General features: G+C 31.7%; 4 protein-coding genes across 31 annotated transcripts in view; 1 reads left to right on the forward strand and 3 right to left on the reverse strand.

The window, feature by feature from the left end:
• Nucleotides 1-835, reverse strand: part of LOC113394061 (neuronal acetylcholine receptor subunit alpha-7) — a 105273-nt gene extending 104438 nt beyond the window's left edge. For all 25 annotated transcript variants that reach the window (XM_026631242.2, XM_026631241.2, XM_064215154.1 and 22 more), the window contains exon 1: nucleotides 682-835. In XM_026631242.2, coding sequence (XP_026487027.1) covers nucleotides 682-727 — 46 coding nt within the window. In that variant the 5' untranslated portion in view covers nucleotides 728-835. The remainder of the gene's footprint in view (nucleotides 1-681) is intronic.
• An 8703-nt stretch (nucleotides 836-9538) lies between these two features.
• On the forward strand, nucleotides 9539-11459 carry LOC113394081 (mediator of RNA polymerase II transcription subunit 27). Its single transcript, XM_026631280.2, has one exon. It carries the CDS (start codon nucleotides 9621-9623, stop codon nucleotides 10518-10520), a length of 900 nt encoding a protein of 299 aa, XP_026487065.1. The 5' UTR covers nucleotides 9539-9620; the 3' UTR covers nucleotides 10521-11459.
• On the reverse strand, nucleotides 11158-14521 carry LOC113394084 (RCC1-like G exchanging factor-like protein). The gene is made up of 7 exons (XM_026631282.2): nucleotides 14311-14521; nucleotides 13924-14102; nucleotides 13261-13452; nucleotides 12747-12949; nucleotides 12345-12517; nucleotides 11753-11917; nucleotides 11158-11546 (listed from the first exon to the last, which is right to left on the reverse strand). Exons 1-7 carry the CDS (start codon nucleotides 14420-14422, stop codon nucleotides 11209-11211), a joined length of 1362 nt encoding a protein of 453 aa, XP_026487067.2. The 5' UTR covers nucleotides 14423-14521; the 3' UTR covers nucleotides 11158-11208.
• A 617-nt stretch (nucleotides 14522-15138) lies between these two features.
• LOC113394088 (centromere/kinetochore protein zw10 homolog) lies at nucleotides 15139-20537 on the reverse strand. Of its 4 annotated transcripts, none has more exons than XM_026631289.2 (7): nucleotides 20401-20530; nucleotides 19285-19354; nucleotides 17288-19057; nucleotides 16635-16841; nucleotides 15906-16035; nucleotides 15523-15664; nucleotides 15139-15402 (listed from the first exon to the last, which is right to left on the reverse strand). In XM_026631289.2, the coding sequence occupies exons 3-7, from the start codon at nucleotides 18852-18854 to the stop codon at nucleotides 15187-15189; spliced, it is 2262 nt and encodes a 753-aa protein (XP_026487074.1). In that variant the 5' UTR covers nucleotides 18855-19057; nucleotides 19285-19354; nucleotides 20401-20530; the 3' UTR covers nucleotides 15139-15186. The 4 variants fall into 4 exon arrangements, with proteins under 4 accessions (XP_026487074.1, XP_026487073.1, XP_026487075.1 ...); XM_026631288.2 differs by having other exon boundaries at nucleotides 20302-20508; XM_026631290.2 differs by lacking the exon at nucleotides 19285-19354 and having other exon boundaries at nucleotides 20401-20537.
• Between the last annotated feature and the right edge of the window lie 133 nt (nucleotides 20538-20670).

The raw sequence follows: 20670 nt of genomic DNA on the forward strand, positions 1-20670 counted from the left end.
TTAATTATTAGCAATTCCTTAATTTTTTTGTGCATCGGTTACGAAGATGATTATAATGACTGAATATAATTTATAATAATTGAGTGCTAATAATATTTTCTGAGACGGAAAATGTAATGTCATGTAGTACTTAATGAATGTAGCCTTGCAAATATAATGTATCGGTGATGGTTACTTTGTGAAGCGCTTTTTTATTGAATGATAAGTTTGCTGTTTTTTTTTCCTAACATTAATATTAATTTATTGTAACAACATAATTAACTCATAAAGTTAATTATGTTTAATATATCACGATGATTAAAACCTAGTTTTATCATAAGTCAAATATATGATTTAATTATGTACTTATTGGACCGAATACAGATATTAGATTAGCCATCGCAGCTTATTGAAATTACATAGAAAATCTGTTTCTCTGTCGATTGAATTAGACGAAATTATATTTTTGTGAGAATATACGAGTACAGGTAATAGGAAGCATACTGTCGGCTGTCGCCCAATCAATCACGACGCCGAAGTTCACCTGACCTCGAAGCTCCTGGACCTCGAAATCTTACCAAATCCGAATACCACATCCAGATCACTCACAACACCTTGCTTATTGGAATCGATTGATAAACAAACGCGGGGGCGCGGCAGACGCCTGTTGCGCGGACGAGGGCAACACGAGGGCGGACTCACCGGATATCAGGGCGAGCAGCGCCAAGGCCGCCAGCATTGGGGCCATGGCGGCGACGCGCGGGCATACCACACCCGCGCCCGCTGCGCTAGCACGCCGGGGCGCTCATGCGGCCTCCTCAAACGTACGGCGGCCGGCCCGAGCGGCGCTCGGCGCGGGACTGGGCTCGCCCGCCGCCTTCACCCCCCGAAGCACCCCTGCCTTCCCGACCCCCTCAACCCCGCCCGGCTGCGCAGCCTTCAGGTGCGCGCGACGCCGACCTGAGCCCTGCCCCTTGAAAAATCCTCCGATCTCAGATTAGGGCATTGTGTGGACCGACGGCGTTGACTGTAAATGTTGATGTACAGGATGTTAGGGAAATAGGGCAGCGAGGTCAAGGTCGCTGCAGCCCTGGCCAAGAGCCCCGTAATCTTTATGCGCCCTTTACAGCTCTTATGCTGAACACAATATTAATCAAAGTCCATCGCGCGTCTGCAAAGTTCATTTATCAAGATAAATAGTCAACGGCTTGGAAAATTTCAATCGATTGAAATAATAATTTTGGTGCGGGCAATTAGTGTGTATGGGACTGATATTCTAGCTCTATCTGGCTATATTACGGAAATATTAATTAGTCAGATAATTAATTTATGAGATGTATACTTATTATATTATCAGTATGTATCTTTTACAACATTTTTGGTGACAATTTCAATTCTTTAGCAAGAACAGCTCAAGTACAATTTTTTTTATTTCTGTTGTCGTAAGTAAACGTCGTTACGTTATATGCAACCTATGTACATGTTCCAAGTAGACACATAGGTAATTGTGTCGGCGAACCCTCTGTTGAGTAGATAATGTGTTTTCGAACACTGATCCTGTTACATGAGGGACGATAGAAAATGAACCTTTTATTAACTGTGAGAGTTTTCCAGAGCTTCCAGAATTAGCAGTTCGTTTAAAAAACTAACATATAGTTTTTTACAATTTATTACGTCTTTTAAGAATTTATTTTAAACCGATTATCTCGATAATCGTTTTTGTCTCGACGCTGACAAAATATTTTCTAAAAGGTTCAACTAATTGTTCTGCGAGGGCTCGAATCCAGACAATTATTCTATCCATCAAGGTTTTCATTTATAAAATTAACAAAATAAAAGACAAATATGTATTTATTTACCAATTACAGTTAGTATCGCGTGTTTGATCGATTGTTTCAATTTACTGAAAGAAATCCGACGTCAAGTTGCCTATTTCTTTTTCTCGTTCATATTTCTTGTAAATGGCGGAATAATTTCATCTTCATTCTGTTTCAACATATGTATAACATTCTGCGAAGACCTTCGGAAAAATGTAACTATGGTAATTTAGGAGGATCTAAAATTGTTTACGATCATGTTTTCACTTATATTTTTATTTTATTACAAGAAAATAATGTTTAAACATCAAATCGTTACGCGTTGTTAAAATCTAACGAATATTTGACGTACAAACTCATATGACCATTGTGAAAACTGAGAGTTTGATTAAGAAATCAGTGATAACAGATGTTCTGTGATGGAAGTCTGTTTGTTTTTGCGCAAAACGAGTCAAAATTATGGTCTGCGATCCGTCAGGTGACAGGAAACTAATGCACTCGACTAGGGCGGATCTAGCTAAGGCAGATTACATCTGTATAGTGGTTGTAGTTCATTGGGTCAATGCACTTATGGTAGGGAGGTAAAAATAGATTGCAATATAACCTTAATTTCTAGTCATTGGATCAATACTAGGTCATCCAGGCTAGTAAAAATATATTCATTAATTTGCTATTGAACAATACAAAAATAGATGTTAATATCTCGATTTACATTATATATTTAAAAAAATCGTTTAAGCAAATTTTAATAATCTATAAATGTTATAATTTAGTAATCATTATTACAATTTATTGGTTGAAACAGATTGACAAGACTTTACCGATATTCGTACGGTTCGGTTGAAATATGCTAATTTTCAATTAAATTCTAAGCATAATGTCATTACGCAAACTTAAAAAAAATATATAAAGAAACTCTTTATACAAAAGATTATTAAACATTTTTGAGTTTGTCGTTCACACACACGCGTGTCGTGCACACCTTGGGAGTGCAACGATCACTTGGCTACTTCTTTTTTATATTGAATTAATTCACAAAAGAGGTACCACCCCGCTGTGTCTCTTTCTTTGGTTCTTCTCAAGTCAGCGTATTTTGTTTTCCGAACGAGTGGTATTGTTTAATTTGACAGTCAATAAGTAAGTGTATGTATATAATACAACTCTATAAAAGTTATATTCCGAAACAGTATATTTATAATCCTGTAAAATGATTATAAATATACTGTTTCGTAATAACAAAGTTGTATAAGCCAACTTGAATAAAGCGGGAAATATACTTTATTCAAATATACTATAAATTTTATTTCCTGTTGATGTTTCTACAATAAGAGTCCATAGTTATTGGAACTTGGCCAAACTTGTAAAAATTTAAAGCTCATGTCAAAATATGGATAATTGATAAATAAGGCGTATTAACCAATACAATGATATATTAAAGATAAAATATGAAAAATGGTGGAAAAAAGTAACTGCTGAATTTCTTGCCGGTTCTTCTCGGTAGAATCTATTTTCCGAACTGTTGGTAGTTTTACATTTAATTTAACACTGTAACATGACGAATAAAAAAATTGATTTTATGAGTGTGCATAAGTAAATAATATTTTAGTTTTGGTTTTTGATATCATGTTTTTTTGAATTTACGACATCAATTTTTAATTTAAGAAAATCTTCGATAACATTTGATATATAAAATCATACTCAGGACGAAATGTTGTTACGTTTCAATTCAACATGAAATAGAACATTTTTCCCTCAAGTAGGCTTTTAAGGCACTCTTGAATCGTCAATCTGTCATGTCGAGATCACCATCATTCATCCTGCGAGAAAATCAAGACACTTAAACCACGCTTCATTATCCTTAATAAACCTTGTACGGAATTGTCATTGTTTGTTTAACAGTTTACATTTATTAAATCAGAATTTATATGAATAAATATAGTCATTAACACATTATATACATACATAAGTATATATTCTTATTATTATGATCGTAACATAAACTAAGACTCGCATATTCAGAACTTATAAAACTATACACACTAATATTATAAAAGCCTAAGTAACTTTGCGTGTTCGCCTGTTGCCCTTTCATGGCGAAACCACGAACTGAATTCATTGAAATTCGCACGAAGCAAGCTTGAACTCAAAGGAAGGACATTTTTTTTATACCTAACACCTGTGGACCAATTCTTAAAACGCGAAACCGCGGAAGACAACTAGTTATGTGTAAGGGATAGATGATAAATATAAAAAAATAATAAATATGGCTCAGTTTAAAAAAATATAAGTTATTTTTTAATTCAATAAATAATCGTCTCACAATCGAGGAAGACGTCAAGTAATAAACACACAACAAGTAACGTCAGCCTTATACAACTCTAAGGTATTACTTTTTTTCATACATACATACATACAATTAACAGCCTGTAAATTTCCCACTGCTGGCCTAAGGTCTTCTCTCCTTTGCACCACGCTGCTCCAATGGGGGTTGGTGGATACTCATGTCACAGAATTGCGTTGAAATTAGACACATGCCGGTTTCCTCACGATGTTTTCCTTCACCTTATTACAAACACAAATTAAGCACATGAAAATTCAGTGGTTCTTGTCTAAACCCAGACGGGTTTGAACCCGCAATCATCGGTTAAGACGCATGCCTTCTAATCACTGGGCGATCTCGGCTCTGTTTTTCAAATTACCTATTTAATAAAAATAATAATAATCAATTTCAATGATGAACAACAATATTACCGTGGTATACAAACAAAAAAAACTATGTCGATTTGATGATGTCCTCTTTTTGAAATAGGATAATAAATAAATACAAAGAAAATGACATAAATGTCAGAAATGAAACATCTTTGCACTAAAAACATTACACACTCAAGCGGTATACTCAAATTCGACTCTCTTCACATTAAAATAAATTTTACTACACTATCAAAAATAACATAATATTGTGTAAATTTTATTTAAAGTTATTTTATTTGTAACGTAATGTAAAACACGGTTTCATGCAATTTAATATTACTTCACAAAATGTTAAAAAAGATACAAGAATGAATGAAATCGACTTGAAAATATATTTACTTGGCTGTTCGCATTCGAGTAACACAAAGCACTCATAAAATGTAGAAACGTAGCGAAAACTGCGCAACGGTGGATACGTTCCCGGTATCTCTATATATTATATAAACTTGTGTTATGCGAATATTGTATGAGAAATTTGTTATGAATCTATTGTAATAAGGTTTCGTATTCGTATCCAGGAATATGAATTAAATTGTACTCATATTCAAAGTATGTCCTTGTTACTGTGCGAACGTGATAATATACTAAAAACATTAGGCCAACTTCTGTAACATAGTCGTTGCGTTAGAGGTCTACCCAAATAAAACAATCTAAGCTGTTTAATCAATTACATTTCGTTTTAAATCAAATCAGCAAAACTTTTTATCCATTTAATTCCTTGGCTTTCCAGACCCTCTCTAGGGAAGGTTTTCCAGACCCTCCTTAGGGAAGTACTAGATATTAAATTAAATAGTTACTAATAAAGTTTATGTATAAAAACTTATGACACAAATAACAATTGCTTTTTTGTCAATACAATTTATTCATGAAGGCAACATACAGGCGAAGTTATAATTCTACTAACATTTAAAATAACTAATTTTGAGGAACTATTTAAATATATTGAAGAATATATTTAAAATAATGTGTGCGTAACACTTCTTTCGATAAAACACTTTTACCGAGACACATAAATCATCGGTTCCAACATAATACGGAAAATGGAATACAACATTTCGTCGATCGGCACTTATCCATCTCCAGCAGGCTGTAGACGCTTTAAATACAAACACGTTTACTGTGTTTTGATAGAAACGTGACTAGAGCAATTACAAGCACAAAGTAAACTCATTAAAAGTTAATCTTTAGCATGAGAAATGGCAAAGTTGTTAATTTCAAACCACTCATTGGCAATGTCTTTGGACGATGGTGATCGTTTACCATCAAGTCGTCCACTCCAAATAAAACAAATTATTTACAATAATATATTTTAAATAAGCATTTATTTTATGGTTGGTCATTTTGCATGTTTAGAATTGTAATGTATTGTCTCTAGTTTCTAAATTAAAATAAAAGTATTAAGTTATGTAAAAATAACGCCAAATTATTCGACCAGATTACGTGTATTCAATATTGCAAATGTAAACCAGGATAGCCTCAAAGTAGTCTAGATAGACTTTATTAAAAAAATCTATAACTTTCTCGTAAATCTGTCTCTTGATGAAAACGGTTTAAAAATTCTCACATTAGTTCCTTGGATTAGCGTGAACATTCATACAGACAGGCGTGAAAGGGAAAAGGGTCTTTAAAATAATTTGTAGATAAAGCTAAGGGCGATTTTAATAATATAAATACATTGGACATTAAAATAAAATAAATCAAATTATAAATAAGATACTCAACGGTCCAGATAGACGTCTGTTGTGATACAATAATCACAAACAAATTTAATAATAATTGAATTTAAACTGAAAAAACCTAAATACTCAGTTACTCAAAACATCACGCTTTTAATTAACACCCAGATCCCAGCTATGCTGTAAACCAAACAAATCTAGTGAAACCAGTTCATATCTGCTATTTAACTTTACTTAAGCACGTAATGTAACATTTTATTTAAACCTAGTTTAATATAGTTTTATTTGAATTCCCCCAGCCGAGTCGCCGGCGGCCTCGCTTGCCTTACTTCAGACTTGATAACGTTTCTTCTCGAAAGCCTGTGTCATTCAAATGTTCATTTCTCTTATACGCTGAAAATAAAGAATTTCCACCACGCTGCTCCAGTGTGAATTGGTGGATACACATATGCCAATTTTATACATTACATACTCTTAAATTATGATCTTGCTCGGATACATTGAATTCATATTATTTTTATAAAAAATATTTATGTAGACAGACGGGCAAATGCGCGCCAATTTCAGGTCGCCACCTGATGTTAAGTGGTCACTGTCGCCCATAGAGATTGGCGCTGTAAGAAATATTAGCAATTCCTTACATCGCTAATGCGCCGCCCATCGTAGGAACTAAATTCTAATGACCCTTGAGCCATTAGATACACTGGCTCACTCATCCTTCAAACAGCAACACAACCATACTAAGTTTTGCTGTTTGACCCGAAATTACTTGCAAAAGCTCTACCAAGTAAGTCGTATGTGAATTAAGCTAGTACCTAACATATTAATTTGTAAAAATAATCAATTATGTAAAGCGTTATTAACGTTAATATAACCTTAAGTTCAGATACCCCATATCAGTGTAGTTCATAGTCTGTGCATTTTACATGTAACCTAGTACACAATAATTCAAAGTCAAACAGCAGTAAAACCGAAGCTACAATAGCAGTAATACTTCATGCGTTCAATGTTCATTGTTGAACGAGCCGATTCGAAACTACAATTTCGGTCGGTATTAATGATTCATTCAAACTACTTAGGAGTACAATGATTTCGTTCGCCAACCTTTGAATTATGATATCGTCTGAACTAAACAAGTAAGTAATTTTGGAACTACCGCACCTTTCGAACTTCCATTGTGTTTACAGTGGCTTATCAGTAATTTGCGACTAATATCTGAATTTACGTAGGTACAAAACTGCGTTAAAATAACCCTTGTAGTATGAACGAACGCGTGAATTGGTATAAAATAAACTGTAACTTAGTAAATATTGTATAAAGTGTTAATAATTTTTTATCTAGTTAATAAATATAGATAAAAATAAATATATATGTACATATATTCTTATAACAATATCATATTTTTTGTTGCAATTCGATGCTGTTTTAAAATATTCGAATTAATATTAATCAAATAAATTAAATTGTTCAACAAACAAAATCGATAAAACATTTTGCAGGAGATCGTTGTCTAATGCTCTTATAGAGTTACTACACTCTTAGATACAGCTCGCCAGTTTTTATGGCATCTCACTTGCAAATACTTTTCAGTTGACTATTTAAGTTAATATGATCCAATTTTTTTCTTTAGCGTTTATGACTTAATTTAAAATATTTTTAAAGGTAAAATACCACACAATTCTTAATAATTGAATAGATGATTCCGCTCTCCCCACGCTCACAGGTCATTCTAGAAACCCAACTTATCGTGAGTGTCCTTAACAAGATCTACTTCAACTACATATACATATTTACCCAAAACCATGAAAACTTAAGACAAAAATGCTGCTGCTGCTGCATTTGTTCTCATTAGTACGTCTGGTCTACCTAATCTAAGAATGTCTTCTTTAATTCCATTATAACAATCATATGATACATGTTACAAAAGCTTAAAAAAGCCTTACAAAATCTGTGTGAGGTCAAAGTGTTGTGTGGAAACCCCTCTGATACAGTGTACGTACATTACCTAGGTTATTAGCTTGGAGCAAAACTCACGCTGTTCTTAAGCGTGTACCACTGCGATAATGTCTTCTGCCAGCGTCATCGGAAAATGAAGCTAATTTTTAATAAGAAATATTAATATTGACTATCGTTATTATGGCGGTGATCAAGAGTGCATTTATTAGTTATGTATATGAAAGAATAATAATAATAAGAATTAGTCGTGATGATGGTAAGAGACCTGATGGACTGACTTTGGTTCCCTGGGTAAAAGGATCCAAATATTCTTAAACACTTGGACCTTAGAGTAGTAGTGCAAAAAGCTTCATTAAAAGTATAACACCTCGCCTTATTGCCTCCACTGGTGACAGGTGGGCTGGTTCGTTTTTTCCCAGAGAATCGGAATTGCGGTTCAACGGGGAAATGCTGCTAGCATTCTTGCCACCATACCACGCTGTCAAGATTTATACAGTTACTATTTTTAATTCATATTTGTATATATTTAAGGACTTAAGGTTAATAATTCCAAAGTGCTCAATTATTTTAAATTCGAGGGTAAAATCAAATGGTATTCTTATTTCTTAGGGTATTTCAACGTCCAAAAACTTATAAATACTAGTCATATAAAATAATTAATTAATTCATGTCAATCAGTCATGTGGACTGATTTTTAAGTAAAAAATAAGGTTATTCTTTTTTAAGTTTTTTTTTTTCAGTCATGGGAAGAATTATATGCACACAAAATTGTATTCAAGCTATTTCTTTGATTTCTATAGGTTTCACCGTATTAAAAATAATCATAATGATCATAACTCGTTTTGTTTTAAAAAGCAACAAAGATATTTATTTAAAATACGTTATAAAATATATTATATATATTTTTTTAATTAAATAATTATGAATATATTTGTTATTAGACCTCACTAAAGCATATCGAATGACCAATTTATATTTTTTTATATAAAAAATACTCGCTATCCAGTATAAAATTGCAATAGGTTTTGCAATTTTATATAGAAATTTTATTTATTTTTGTTTTAAATACCATAACATATAAATAACATTAGAGTAAAATAAAAGGCGATCTTATAACTTATAGCGATCTCTCACAGACAACCTTTGGTAAGTTTTTTTGTATGAGAAGTGTATTTAAACATGAGATTTTATATTTTATTAGAAATAAGTAAGATAAAAACCATGAGCAAATTAACTTTCTTTTGAAATTAAACAGTGTACCTATTTAATACAAATAAAGACTGTAAAGTACAGATTCCTACCATACGAACCTTTATTAAAAAATCAAATGTCAATGTCAAATAGACAATATAATAGAGTAATTGACTAATAAGTTTTGAAAGAATGTTCGTTTGGTTTGGTAAATCTGAAAACAATAAAGAATTATTATAAGTTTGTAAATATGAATCAAACTATTAACGTAGATCAACTTAACTCAGCATTAACGTCGCTGAGAACTCTTCGTTCCAGCGTTAGTCATGTATTTGAAACATTATCAAATGGACTGAGAGCCGATCACGGCGAAGACGGCAAAGACAAGTTTTTGGTAGAACTTCAAGAACTTTTAAGTAATGTAAATATAAATTTACGAGATTTAGAACAAACTGTTAATGGGCTACCAATACCTACTGCACCGTTCAACCTAGGAAACACGACATTTTTGAGTCAGGAAACAACACAAGATCGACAAGCATTATACACTCAATTAGTAAACAGTTACAAATGGACGGACAAAATTCACGAATACAGCTCCTTCGCGCATACACTCCTGAGTCAGAATTCCTTAAAACGATCGTACATCAACTCTGGAAGTACCAAACGTCGCGGTAAATTGCAAAGTAACCACAACGTAGCCCCGCTACAGGTAGACAACGTTATAAATAACATAGATAGATCCTATAACGATATGAAAATCACAATTTCACGCCCATTTGCAAGCAATGCTGTCGTCCAGATAAATTTAAGCCATGTTCTAAAAGCTGTTGTTGCTTTCAAAAGCTTGCTGATGGAATGGGTGATGGTGAAAGGTTACGGCGAGACTCTTGATTTGTGGACGGAGTCCAGACACCATGTTTTCCGAAAAGTTACTGAAAATGCTCATGCTGCCATGTTACACTTCTATTCACCAACTTTGCCAGAGCTCGCAGTCCGTTCATTTATGACATGGCTCCACAGTTATGTAAACCTATTCAGTGAGCCATGTAAACGATGTGGATGTCATCTACATCATACTTCCATGTTGCCCCCAGCCTGGCGTGACTTCCGCACGCTTGAACCCTTTCATGACGAGTGCAAACAATAGTTAATGTGGTATTGAAGTGGAAAGCTTGGAGCACTGGTATGATACTTGTGTTGCAGCTTTCTCCTTCAATATCTCAAGTTGCAATGAACATTTACTGTGAGTTGTGTTATATAAAAAAAAAACAAGGACTAAAAATAATTTGAACTTCACAATCTTTAATAAGTTTTGAGTAAAATTAACTGTCTAAGTAATGTGTAATACAATGTAATATACTCTCATATTTGGTGTATGGTTATTAGGACTACAGATAGTATTGTACAATTTCACCATACTATAATCATGAAAATAAATGTTTAAGCTTAATTAATATAATAGACTATGTAAAGACATTTCTTTTAACCTGTGTTGCAATTGTATCTATGTAGTAACCTTTTTCTTTTAATATACAGAAACTGATGAGCAAATAGGTTACCACTGCCATAGACGCTTGTGCTGTAAGAAATATTAACCATTCCTTGCATAGCCAATGCCCCACCAACCTCAGGAGCTAAGATGTTATGTCCCTCCTAAAAGCAGTAACACTAGCTCACTCATCCTTCAAACCAGAATAAACCAATAAGCCGTTTGGCAATAGAATATTTGATGAAGGAAAGGAAGACCAAGGAAAATGATAAAAGGGTGTAAATAAAACTACATCTTTTACCTATTATATAGATATAACTATCTTAAATAAATATAAAAACATTGACTATGTAAAGGGCTGACACATTGCAATAGTATGATCAACACTACAATCCACTGACAACACATGAGCACCAATACTTATTTTGAGAGGAAAATGTTGGTCCTTCCCATGGCCTAAGCCTAAACAGCCATGTCTATTTCTACCCCACATGTAAAGATCTCCATTATTTGTTACTGCTGCCAAATGTCCAATACCACATGCAACATTTGTCACCATTTGTTCGGGATTAAATTCATTCCTCCCGAACAGTGGTGTTGGTATTTGCTTGGGCTCTTTAGCATGCTGCACATTGGGTCCAAGTCCTAACAAACCAAACCCCCAAACAAAGGCGTCACCATGTTCTAAAAAAAAATTGCATTAATCAAACCATACAAAAATCTTGAACAATCAAAATTATTCATACCATTGGTATTACATTAGTTTTGATATTTATTTTGTTATTTATTATCAACAATGTTTGTTTTCAAAAAAAACTATAATTTTTATATTGTCATATATAAATATAATATGCATGTTACCTTATATATATATAGTTCCTATTACTTACCATTACATATGAGACAAAAGGAACCACCAGCCGCTACATCTACAATCTTTCCTAAGCCTTTGGTAAATTTAACTAAAGCATATGACATGTTTACTTGTTGCTGATTTGTAGCCATTGGTACCTGTCCATATTCTGAATTTCCCCATCCAAAAAGTTCACCTTTATCTGAAAAAAAAACAAAATATCAACCTCACCACTAAACTAAACAGCTTTACTTATAAACAATGATTAGTTATATTTTGATTTTACTCTTTTTGTCATTGATTGACATTTGAAAGAACTAAAAATAAAATGTCATTGTTTAACTAGTCATTGCAAAACAACATTTATAGTCTTTTTACATCTAACAATAGTGTCTCAATTCAACCTTGAAGGCGTGGTTCGCACACCACAGTAAATGATTGGCATTTTAATAAAATAAAGAAACATAATCTAATTTTTATATTTTTTCTGCCTTAGTTGTTTCATACATACTCAATCATACTAATGCAACCTTTGCGAGAGATACATTTATAAATTGCTTAACTATCTTATTTTAATGAAGTTCACTTAAATTTAATTTCTTAAATTTTTTATACAAATATACAGTTACCATTCAATGCAAGTACACAATCAGCAGTAGAAGCAACTTTGACTATTTTTTCACTAGTAATGTCTCCCTTAACAGCAGCTGGAAAGCCTTGATTTTCATATGTGCCAAGACCTGTCTGACCATCAGCTCCCCACCCACATGAATATACTTTTCCTGATTCTGTAATGAAGAGACTGAAAGTGACAAACATTATTTATTTATAATTAACTTTGAATCCTATTGTATAAATCTTGTTATATTTGTAATTGTAACTCAAATCATAATACAGACAGCAATTTTCACAAGTTTAGTTGTAATGTTTAAACATCTCTCATTCATCTAATGTCTTCAACATTGCAGGCATGCATCATATTATAGTAAAATGCTAAATGTATAATTATTGTTTCATCTTTTTTACTTTACCTGTGATCTTGTCCACAACAAATGTCAATAATTTTTTCCTTTCCTAGCCTTTTTATGTTATGGGAAGCCATACTGCCTCTATATTCCTCATTAGCATTTATTTTTCTACCACATTGTCCATATGCATTGTTACCTAATGTATAGACACCTTCATTATCAGTCAGTATAAGAGTATGTGCTCTACCGGCTGCTAGTCCTGTAATCTAAAAGATAATGAATTCAGGGTTAATATAGACCTTGTAATTTTTTTATATATTAATTAAAACAAATTATTTTTGTCTATGCACATTATGTGTATCTTGATATAGTATTGTCTTAAGCACATATTCCTATCTTATAATAAAAGAAAATATTAAAATGTTTACACAAAATATTAGTCAAAGAATTTACATGCACATATATTGTGTCTACCATAACATGTTTATAATTAAACAAGTATATCACAATAATGTAACATTGCAAATATTAAATGAATTAATTGGATATATATATTTATTAAGATTATATCTCTTACCTTGGTCTCTAATGAATTATATGGTATATAAATTGGTGCAGGACTTAGCAACATTTCCAAAGGTTTACCAATCCTAGGTGCATGATAACCAATCTGTGAATCTGTATTGATGCCAGTCCCAAAAACTTTGTGCTGCTCACTTGTTTTGACTGCTGCCACTGTGAATCCATAACCACAAGCAATTTTTGTGACCTGAAATATCAATAGTATGTTTCAGATGGTCTTTAACAATTTTTTAATTTACTTTGTAATAAGTTGTCTTAAAGTGAACAAAGAAACAGATATACTTTTAAAGTAATTTATTAAACTATAGTTATTCAGAATATTTTCAATATGTTATGCAAAAATAGAGTGAACTTTATATCAACTTCATTTTTACTAATGACAGTGTCAGTGAGTAAATTCAAGTGTAAATTTATATAATTTTCATAGGTTTTTAGGTTTATAGATCTAGACCAAGATTAATAGAAACTTTGTTAGTAGTTTATATATTAAAATTGTTTTGATAATTAATTACATTTGATATCACTTAATAACAAAAGTATACTGATAACTTGATATTTATTGATTTTCATTGGTGAAATGTGGCATAAATTATTTTGCAATGAACTATATAAATACTTTCAATAAGATATCCAATAAATCTTGTCTATTTATACTCACATCAAATCTTTCGCAAAAGCTAGATCTCTTTGGATATGTGACAAAGGTAAAGTTGTTTCTGTAAGATTTCTTGCCTGTCTTCTTGCTCCTCGGCATGTGTATGCCGAGAGCACCAGTTTCTGCTAATCCCCATACATAAACTCTTCTATCAGAACTTTTGCTTACTGGATATTGAAAAACTAAAAAAAAAAATATTTTAACATGTGAGTAAACATTAAATTTAACAACGTGACGGTAATGTTTCCAATTAAAGTTAATTTTCTTTCATTATTAATAATGAAAATAACCTACAAATAAATAGAGAATAAAATTATTCTAAGGAATTAAAACAAATAAATTCGTAAATAATCTTGAAATCTAAAGTCAAATAAATAGTAATGATTTTACTTGGTAACTTTTCCTCTTCTCGGGGATCATGTATTTTCTTTTTTGTAGTGGCAGTACGATAAACTAGGAAACTGGGATATCTGCGTTGCACAAACAATTTTATTGCATTCATTTTTTCATTTTAGTATTAACTATTAATTATATAACTGCAATTTACAATAGTATTTAAAAAATATAAATAATATTTTGATCTCGCAATTTTTACATTTAAATTAATTCTGACACTAGGTGATAGATCCGATCAGAGTTGCAAGCTTCTAAAATAATTAAATCTTAAAGACTAGTTTCAAGAATGTGTTATGTACATTTTATCAGAAAAATTTAAAAACATACCATTTCGACAAAGAATTTAAGACATTTTAGTCCGGTAGAAATAAGGAAGAATTCTGTACCAAACAGGACTTAGCGTACCCGTTGGTCAAAAGTATCGTTTTTTACAATTTTCTCGTAAACGGTGAGTGCTGCCATAAAAACTGTAGATCATCATCTACAAAAATAATTATTTACTTTTTTTATAAGACCTACCATTCCTACCTACATCACCATTTACAAAATTGTAAATAATAATATGCACACCTACGCCCGATGATAAATAGAAGCCCGATATATACACGGGATTTAGTTAATTGTAGAGTGGTTTTCGATTATGAGAAATAATATTAGATATACTACTAACAAGTATTTTAATCCATTGTATTAAAGAAAGTACCTAGAATGTGAAAGACGGCCTAGGCATATAACCTCTAATCTAAAATTATCTAAAAACCAGCTTATGATATTATAAAGAAACATTTAATTAGCAGGGTTATATTTAAATTACAAAAACCATTGAACACATAATATTATATTAAACATAGTGACTACAATAAAACAACACTATTTTATTTTTGACAATAAATTGGCGCGAAATTGCGTGTTTTGGAATAGGGCTTTGATGAGACTTCTCAATTCTTCGACTTCAAAGTTCACTGCCAGAGGACCAGTTCCATCTTTCCAATGGTTTTCTATATCCTTTAGTGAACCACCAAGAACGAAAATTAATTCTTGCAGTTTAACCCACGATTTAACGTACTTCTCAACATCTGATGAATTCTGAAAAAGAAAATTATTTAAGTATCATAATTAAAAATCTTTCGATTTATACGTTTTGAAGGGAAATACTTAATTTCATAAAAAATATTGATTACTAATTAATGCTAGAAATAAACATACTTGAAACATCTGTGGTGTCTTTTGGACCACAAGTGTGTACATTTCAGTAAGCTGAGTGGCCATCTCCATGGATATATCTTCAACGGTACACACTCGATGTATGAGCTCGTCGACGAACATGTTCACTAGTGTTGCCATTAATCTAAAAAAAAGTTTTTCTTAGAGATGCAAATATTAATGTAGTGTATAGTTCAGTTTGCTATTCCATTTTATTTTTTCTTACATAATGTACAATTGTTCACTTCACTTTTCGTTGTTTCTATTTCATTTCATTATTTTGTAATGTAAATAAATATATCTAGTTCTTCCGAACTTCGCCTTCCTTCGTCATAATAAAGATCAGTAAAAGATACACTTTCCTTTCTTGGTATAAAATATTTTACCTCGTAAACACATTGGATGGAAAAACACCAATCCAGACATTCTTCAATAGTTGCAGCTGCCTAAGACATTGCCTGACCGCTGCTTCCGCATTTTCACCTAATACATCTTTTACGACGATGCAGTTTAAATCTGAAATATCAAACAATATATATTTAAAATAATAGTTAAGTAAAATTCAAGAACGTATTGGGTTTTTCAAATATTTTTAGGCTTATAGTTTAATTGCAAGGTTGAATTTGATTTAATAATTGATGTAAAAAAACTACGTTTCAACCGAAACTTACAGACGTCAAGGCATTATGTAAAAGAAAATTCCAAACATTTACAAGAAAAGAGTAGCTCAAGTAAATTATAAATTTGAAGTCAAGAAACAAGTGGTTGCGGGTCGCCTGGCAGATGTGAAACATCGAAACCACTAGAGTCGCACAATCAGTTGCGAATGGCGACGCGTCATCGTATAAGTTGTTTCATACTATCATTGTATCATACTAGTTGTCGGCCGCGGCTTCGCTCGCGTTTTAGTGGTTGGCATAAAAAAGTAACCTATGTCCTTCCTTGGAGTTTATATTAGTATAGATAGCGTGACACGTGACCTGCTACGTTAGATGTTTCACGCTGTTGCTCATAATGTAAAATATTTGTAACATTATTTTTTTCTAAGTAGGTAAATATTTATCTTCAGACACGTTCCTCGTTACATTACATACTATTTAAAATATAAAACTAACCTGACGAACGTATATTGTCTAGAATTTGTTTCCTCTGTTGCTGCATGTGCATAGCGAGATGTCTGTAGCCTAGCTCCCTGAGTTTCTGGACCAAGTCTATGAATCCAATTGCATACCCTAATTCTTGACCTTCCATCAAACACAACCATTTATCACCCAAGGTCTGTAGGTTGTGCGCAAGATACATACAATTGTTATGGAATAAAGCTGAAATATAAGTAACAAATATAAAAAATTACGTAACTAAATATAATGTAATATTTATAAAATTACTATTTTTAATTATTATTAGAAAGCTGTAAATAAACTAAAGAAAAATTAAGGAATAACTAAAAAAAAACTATTATAGTGTCACATATATAGATCTGTTCACTCACGAATCAGAGTTCTAATAAAAAATAAAATTAAGAAATAAACTCTAATCCGTATTTTTTTGCTGTTTTTCTGTCACACTCTTACGAGTGTATGTATGTGTATGAGCGTCACTCACTCGTACTAATGAACGCGGATAATAATTAATTAAATGTGAATTTCGCGCCTTAATGAATGAAAACATACAATTGTTGGTGTCTTTCAGAAGAAATGCAAGTTGTAACACATGTATCTAAATAAAAATGCGCTTAATTTAAATAAAATAAATTCATATAACCTACCGACATATTGTGGGATTGTCTGCAAATAATTTTCATGGCTGTAAGGAACAACCGCATCGTAAAGTTCAAATATAAATCTTACAGTGTAATACATTTTTTTAGCTACAATTCCCTGACACTGCACGGCTTGCTCCATTATAACGTAGACTAAATCTAACAGTTCTTGTGCGGTTTTGGATATCATACATCTTGGAAAATAGAACAGGCTATGCGGTAAAGTCTTTCCAAATATTTCAAGGGCTTCCGCTGTATGGCTATCACCCGAAAAGTTTTCTGAAGGCGTAGATTCTTCTGGAATCTTTTCGACACCAATAGACATCGTTATACTTAAATCCTTGAGCATAATTGTCCTTGCTGTGTCCAAAAAGTGTTCACTTGATCTATATGCAAATAAAACGTCAATATCGTCCATGTATTTCAGGAGTGTTACGCCTGTTTCGGGAAATATTTTTATAGCTATTAGAAAAATTTGAAAATTTTGTATTTCTGTTGTTATGTTGGTATAACATTGGAGGTCATTCATGTTATTTGGTATAGTATGTATTAAACAGTGTTTTATCATCATATCGCAAATGTCTTTGCTTATAAAATTCCCTAGTATTTTCATTATAGTCTTATCATTTTTAAATTTTAATTTAAATTTATCGTTGAGAAAACGAAACAATAACCTTATGTTTGAAATTGTAACACGGTAATGAGGCAATTGATTTTGTTTATGATGTATCGTAACCGTTGCCGTGTTTTCTGTTTCTGCGTAAAATGAACTGTCATTTTTTAAGATTTCTATGATAACTTCTCTCTTAAGAAATTCAGCGAACTCCGAAATTTTATGAACCAAACCGTTACTTTTGTCTAGAGCGATTAGAATATCTTTCGAAGTCTCTGAATTGTCTAATGTAATGTTGAAATTAAAAACTGTTTTACGAGGTCCAGGCTTGCAACTAAATGATACCATTCGGCTCCATTCTTGATTCAAATCATGCAAAAGAGTGTCGAAGATTAATTTGGCTGTATTTTTTGTATTGACATAAACTTCTAATTGTTTGAAACCATCTGCAGCTGTTTCAATGAACTCAAGTAAGTCATCAACTGCCTCTATGGCTTTTGAATAGCTTTGTGCTTCTCTACCTTCATTGAATTCCCTTAGATATTCACTGCATTTTATAATGTCAACTATGATATTCATAGCATAATTAACAGACTGTAATTCTTTGGCAATTTGGTCATGACTCTCTAGAGACTTAAGAATTTCGGCCATTGTTTCATCTTCAATTTCCTTTTTACATGTTTCCATTTCATTAATTAAAGCTTTACTCTCAGCACATAATTCGGCGCCCTCATTCAATAAAGCCGCTACATCATAATCACAATTATCTAAATATGTTCTTACATCTAATTTAAGTTGATCTATTTCTTTAATTATTAGTGGCATTTTTTCCTGTGGTGTCCAATTTGTTTCATTGTTGTTAACAATTTTATTTATTATACTTTCAACATCATATTCTGCCATATTAACACTTTCTTTTTGATCTATCTTTTTTGATAGGGAGTTCTGGTTTCCGGTCATTTTTGGGAGATTTATTGTATGTATTTCTATGAGTACTACGTGTTGTATAGGATCTATTGGAACTCACAGCATGTCTAAGGGTATTGACTAGAAATCTTTTATTAGTTTTTTGCTGTGGTGCTTTTATCCAACCTGAGGGACCAACTATTTCAGCCCTTGCAGCACCTTGAACTGCTTCTCGTAGGAGTTCTTCTACTGCTAACCTGATGAGTAATTTAATGACTAAATTATCAATTTAAGATTTAACTAAATTAAAATAATCAGCTTTTATACAGGAATGACAAAAGATAGATAATTAATAATATTTCATTTCGTGTTTGTTATTGAGATCAATAGTTAAGTTTAATTATTAATAATCATTCTATTTGAACAACAATACTGCTATCCAAGATTATTACAGACAAATTTAATATGGTACAGAAATTATTACCACTAAGAACTCTTCTTCTTCATTTGGTTATTGATATCCTATCAATGAAACTGCAGCTACAGATGCAGTACTATGAAGCAAAATATAATATTTTGTGTTATACATGCATAATATATTACCCCTTTACAGTACTGGCAACTGACTCGGCTCGGATATCTAAGTTTAGGCATTTAAAGGGTAAATGATGCCAGTATATATGACCAACTAGACATATTTGAGTGAACGAATACATGGGGCGGAATATTTCTTTTAAATGACATATCCAATAATTATTTATATTTGTTAGAAATAAATTTCTAATCAAAATTGATATGATTATTGTCATTCATGAGTGGAAAAGTTTGCACATATCACACTTTTTATCAAAGCAATCAATTTTTCGAATTTTTTTATTGGACTTATGGAACGATTACTGTTACTGTGATTATGGTTATGTAAGTTAATTATTTACTAAAGAACATAATTATATAAAATAGGTTTTTGTAAAAATAAATTGCATTCAGATTAACCCAGAAATCCAAACTTTAAACTATGTATGGCATAACTAACTTAATGGCAATAGTTATGAAAACTTTGTTACATATATCATTTTTTAAATATTGACTGTTTTACTAGAAAATTTGTCACCGACACAGTTTTTAAAAAATTTGAAATAACAGCTGTATGATAATTTTATAAATTTTAGTAGTTGTTACTAGATTTTGTTTAGTATGTTTAATGTCTTTGAAAAATACAAAAATTGCCATTGTTTTTCATAGTTTAAATGCTACTAATAATGTTTATCGAGACTAAATCAATAATATTAAAATATGGATAAAATTGGTAACGAATGACATTTAAACAAAACTGGATTTTAAGATGTATCAGGACAAGATTATTTGTTTATTTAGTGAAAAGGAACTGTCGTTATAATGACAACAATGAATAATACAACTACTTTATACTACCACAATAAACAAACTATTTTTACTAAAAATAAAAAACAACCCATGAAAATATATTATAAGTTAATCGTACTTCTCTAGAGCCTCGTCGTCTAGTGGTTCTTTAGCGGGTTCTTTATTAACATCTTCGTTATCTGTCATAGTTTAACTAATATTATAGCTCACTAATTACCTTTTAAGTAATTAAATAACACCAATTCAATTAAAACTAGACATTTTTTAATCCATTTATTTTCACCAAAAATACGAATTCAATACAATCCACTAAGAAATTGACAACTACTATTTGAAGCGTTCAAAATAATAGTTGATGTTACGATCAATATTAGCCTTAAACTACATTTCTATGAAAAATCTTAGTATTAGAAGTGTATTTAATTAATAAATAACGGTTACTTTCAAAATTAGAAAATTAATTTTACTGATTTAAAGGAAACTTATG

This window comes from Vanessa tameamea, chromosome 2 (genome assembly GCF_037043105.1).
Source record: "Vanessa tameamea isolate UH-Manoa-2023 chromosome 2, ilVanTame1 primary haplotype, whole genome shotgun sequence".
NCBI lineage: Eukaryota > Metazoa > Arthropoda > Insecta > Lepidoptera > Nymphalidae > Vanessa > Vanessa tameamea.